The sequence below is a fragment of the Gekko japonicus genome, unplaced genomic scaffold (assembly GCF_001447785.1).
Source record: "Gekko japonicus isolate JY-2015 unplaced genomic scaffold, Gekko_japonicus_V1.1 scaffold2210, whole genome shotgun sequence".
NCBI lineage: Eukaryota > Metazoa > Chordata > Lepidosauria > Squamata > Gekkonidae > Gekko > Gekko japonicus.
In genome coordinates, this window is record NW_015169243.1 from 64,055 (window position 1) to 67,844 (window position 3,790).

Here is a 3,790-nt window from a genome sequence, read left to right on the forward strand (position 1 = left end):
CAGTTCCCCCAAAGATTAACTTGTAGCGACTTGGTGGGAATGGATTAGTTTTCAGCTATTCGTGTTTTCCCCCCCCCCAAAAAAAAAAACCGTCCTCCGCGATCAATCCGAGAAATGGCCTCACGAAGGCAATATTTAGCACGCGAATAAACGAAGCTCCGGTTTCAGTTTGCCTTCTTTTTTCCCCTAAACCTATCGAAGCAGGTGAGTGGGAGAGAGGGACCCGAGAGCCCCTCCCGCCCCCGGTTGCCGCCGCCCGCGGCCAGGCAGGGCCCCAATCCAGGGTGGGGGGTGGGGGGCGGGATCGACTTGGCCGAAGCCGAGAGCGCGCGTGCGTGTGCGCGCCCGGGCGAGCGCCCTGTGCCTTTGGGGTGGTGGCGGTGGCGGCGTGCGCTCTCGCTCTGGCTCCCCCTCGACTTCTCTCTCTCTCTCTCCCGCAGCCGGCTCGGCGAGGAGGAGGCGGCGGCGGCGGCGCGATTGGCTGCCGCTCCGGCAGCGCTGGGACTCTTCGCACACCCGCCGCACAAAACTCAGCCCAGGGCTGCGCCTGCCCCACTCCAGGCAGGAGCAGCCAGGCGAGGAACCTGCCGGAGCCGCCGCGCCCGCCCCGGACAGCCTCGGCGCGACCCTCGCCAGTCCCCGGCTCCTGCGGGCCAGCCCTCCCCTCCCTCCCTCCCTCCCTCCCGCGGCCGGCGCCCACCTGCTGCCCGTCCCGTCCGGTCCCGGGCGTGGCTGGCCGGCCGCTCCCTGCTCCCCACGGCGGCGGGCGGGATGGCCGGCTCTCCCCGCGCCCTGCTGCTCCTGCTGCCGCTGCTGTGCCTCTGCTGCCTGGGCTGGAGCCTGCTGGCGCCCGGGCAGGCGCGGCGGGAGCGCTCGGCCGGCTCCGGGAGAAGCAGCAGCAGCGGCGGAGGCGGCAGGAGCCCGGCGGAGGCGGCAGGGGGGACAGGTGAGCCGAGGCTCTCGGCCGTTGCCGCCGCCGACATGGTCTCGGAGCACATGCTGCGCCTCTACGACCGCTACCGCGGGCGGCCCGACGACTCGGCGCCTGGCGCTCCGCAGGCGCTCCACCTCCGCGAGGGCAACACGGTGCGCAGCTTCCGAGCGCTGCCGGCAGGTGAGGCGAGGCGAGGGCTCCGCCGGTGGGGCGTGGGTGGGAGGCGCGCTGGCCGTGCGGGTCGGGACGGACGCGAAGCGTGGCACAGCCGGCGCGGTTGGCACAGACCTCTGGCGCTTGGCGCCGCCGAACAGGCTGGACGCGCGCATCAAGGCGGCCCAGGTGCGCAGCTCGGGGGGGGGGGGGGGGGGGGGGGGAGCCAAAAGGTGCAAGTTGAACGGGACACCGGGTGCTGACCAGTGTTTCCTCTAAGCTGAGTTAGTGTGAGCTAGCTCACAGTTTTTTAGCCTCCGGCTCACATATTTTTGTCTTCCCTCGGGAAGGATGGTTCCAGAGCAAACTGATTTATGCAGCAGCCAAATCGCTCGCTCACAACTTTAATGCCAGTCGCTCACAAAGTAGAATTTTTGCTCACAAGACTCCACAGCTTAGAGGGAACATTGGTCGCAGCCCAAAGATAGATGTGTGTGTGTGTTGTGTGTGCAAAGTGTTGCCACGTTTCGGCCAGAGCAAACTGATTTATGCAGTGGCCAAATCGCTCACTCACAACTTTAATGCCAGTCGCTCACAAAGTAGAATTTTTGCTCACAAGACTCCACAGCTTAGGTGGGAGCATTGGTGCTGACCGCTCCGGGAGGGCCAATGTTGCCTTGTTTGCCCGGGGTTCTCCTTCAAGCGCTCCTGGCAGAAACATCCAGGACAACCCTATTCCTAATCACCCCATTGATTCCACGGGGTTGAGATGGGAGTAGCTCCCAGCAGGGTAGACTCAGGTGGGCAGCCGCCTTGGTCTGAAGCCAGAGAACAGAGTCGGAGTTGAAGACCAGTCAAGTTTCATTCTGGGCATAAGGCTTTCCTGTGCCAGCACTGGCCTCAAACTTTGTCCTGGTAGGATAGTTCTGTTTATATGCAGCAGAAATAGTTCGATTCAGTCCACTGGTTAGAGAGCAGCAAGATTTATAAGCTTTGGGGCAGGATTGCACTGTTGGGTGCCTGTTCCTTTGACAGATATTAAGGACCCTCCCTTCCCTTTGCATTAAAAAAAAAGCACCCTTGTTCCAGGGAATGTAGAAATCCCCCCCTCTTGTGTGCGCGTTCGTGTTTGTGTGTGTGTTGGCATGCCTTGTTTGTGGTGAAGCCGCTGCTTGTAGTTCCCGTCGCAAGAGAGAGGAGATGTTTTCCAAGATGTTGTGGCCCAGCGCAGGCTGCCTGGGCTTTTGGGAGCAGAAGGAGCCCTGTGTGTTGATGTGTGTGTGTCCCGATTGAGAGAGTGGCCCAGAGCAAAGAGGCTCCCTCGGAAAACCGGCGCGGGTCACCTGAGGTTTCCTTCTCGTCAGAGATCTTCCAAGCGGCCTGGAATTTTATTGGTTTTATTGTAGTTTAACTTGTGTAAGCCGCCTTGAGCCAGTTTGCACCGGCAAGGCGGGATACAAATTGAAGGTAAATAAATATGTCCCGCTGAAAACCTCCGGGCTGACTGTTTTTTTTTGAAACGCAGCCCAGGCTGGATTACTTTCCGGCATGCCTCTTCATTCAAAGCCGATCATCTTTAATTTTAAAGCGCTGCTCCTCACTGGCATCTTTAAGGCATTTGATGTTTCTCTCCTCCCCCCCCCCTTTTAAAATGGGTTGGGGAGAGAAAGTATTACTCACCAGGAGTTGCTCCACCGCTAACAGAGCGCCCTTTTTTTCTGAGAGCCCTTTTTGTAGGTGAAGGCCAAATCACACATGATAAGGTCCAATGCAGGAGAAAAGTGTATTGAGGACTCAGGAAATTGTGGTGGGGGGGATCCTCCTGCACCAGTCCCCTCGGATGGGGATTTGGCGAATGATTGGACAGCCAGGGGGAGACCACAACCTGCACTTGCTCCCCCCCCCTTTTCCCGACAGGCTCAAACCTCAGAAAGTCTATTCCTTGCCGCATACCTGAAACCCACAATGTAAATATACGGGGAAATGCTGCTAACACCAATGACGACAGGTGGTTGACATAATTTGAATGGTGTCCCAGTCCTACCTGGAGTGGTCATCGGCGCCAGTGTTCCCTCTAAACTGAGTTTGTGTGAGCCAGCTCACAGTTTTTTAGCCTTCAGCTCACACATTTTTGCCTTAGCTCAGGAAGGATGTCTCCAGAGCAAACTGACTTATGCAGCAGCCAAATCGCTCGCCCACAACTTTCATGCCAGCAGCTCAGAAAGTAGAATTTTTGCTCACAAGACTCCACAGCTTAGAGGGAGCATTGGTCGCAGCCCAAAGACAGATGTGTGTGCAAAGTGTTGCCACGTTTCGGCCAACTTACAGCCAACCTTCACGGGACAATTGGTGGAACCAAGTTGGAGTCCGGCGGCACCTTTAAGACCAACAAAGTTTTATTCAAGGTGTGAGCTTTTGTGTGCATGCACACTTTGTCAGACAGATCATCGTTGTATATAGAGAGGGTGGCTTGTTCGATTAGCATGCGAAAGAGCGAAGATGTTTTTTAACAGATAAAAAGAATGACAGGCTTGGTTTCTGGTTATCATCTCTTTGGGTTCAGCTGTGTGAGTGTGTGTGGGGGACAACATAGGTAATAAATATGTCAGAGCTGGAGATTGATGTACCCTGAGTTGGTGGTTTGCCATCGCCTTACTTGCCCTGCAGTCCCGCTGGCACCATGCTTTGTATCCACGATCTGAG

The 3,790-nt window shown here is 57.4% G+C and overlaps 1 protein-coding gene across 1 annotated transcript in view; it reads left to right on the forward strand.

Moving 5' to 3' along the window:
• Positions 1-975: 975 nt before the first annotated feature.
• Positions 976-3,790, forward strand: part of BMP3 (bone morphogenetic protein 3) — a 59,784-nt gene continuing 56,969 nt past the window's right edge. Inside the window, exon 1 of the mRNA XM_015416469.1 lies at positions 976-1,114. Coding sequence (XP_015271955.1) covers positions 982-1,114 — 133 coding nt within the window. The 5' untranslated portion in view covers positions 976-981. The remainder of the gene's footprint in view (positions 1,115-3,790) is intronic.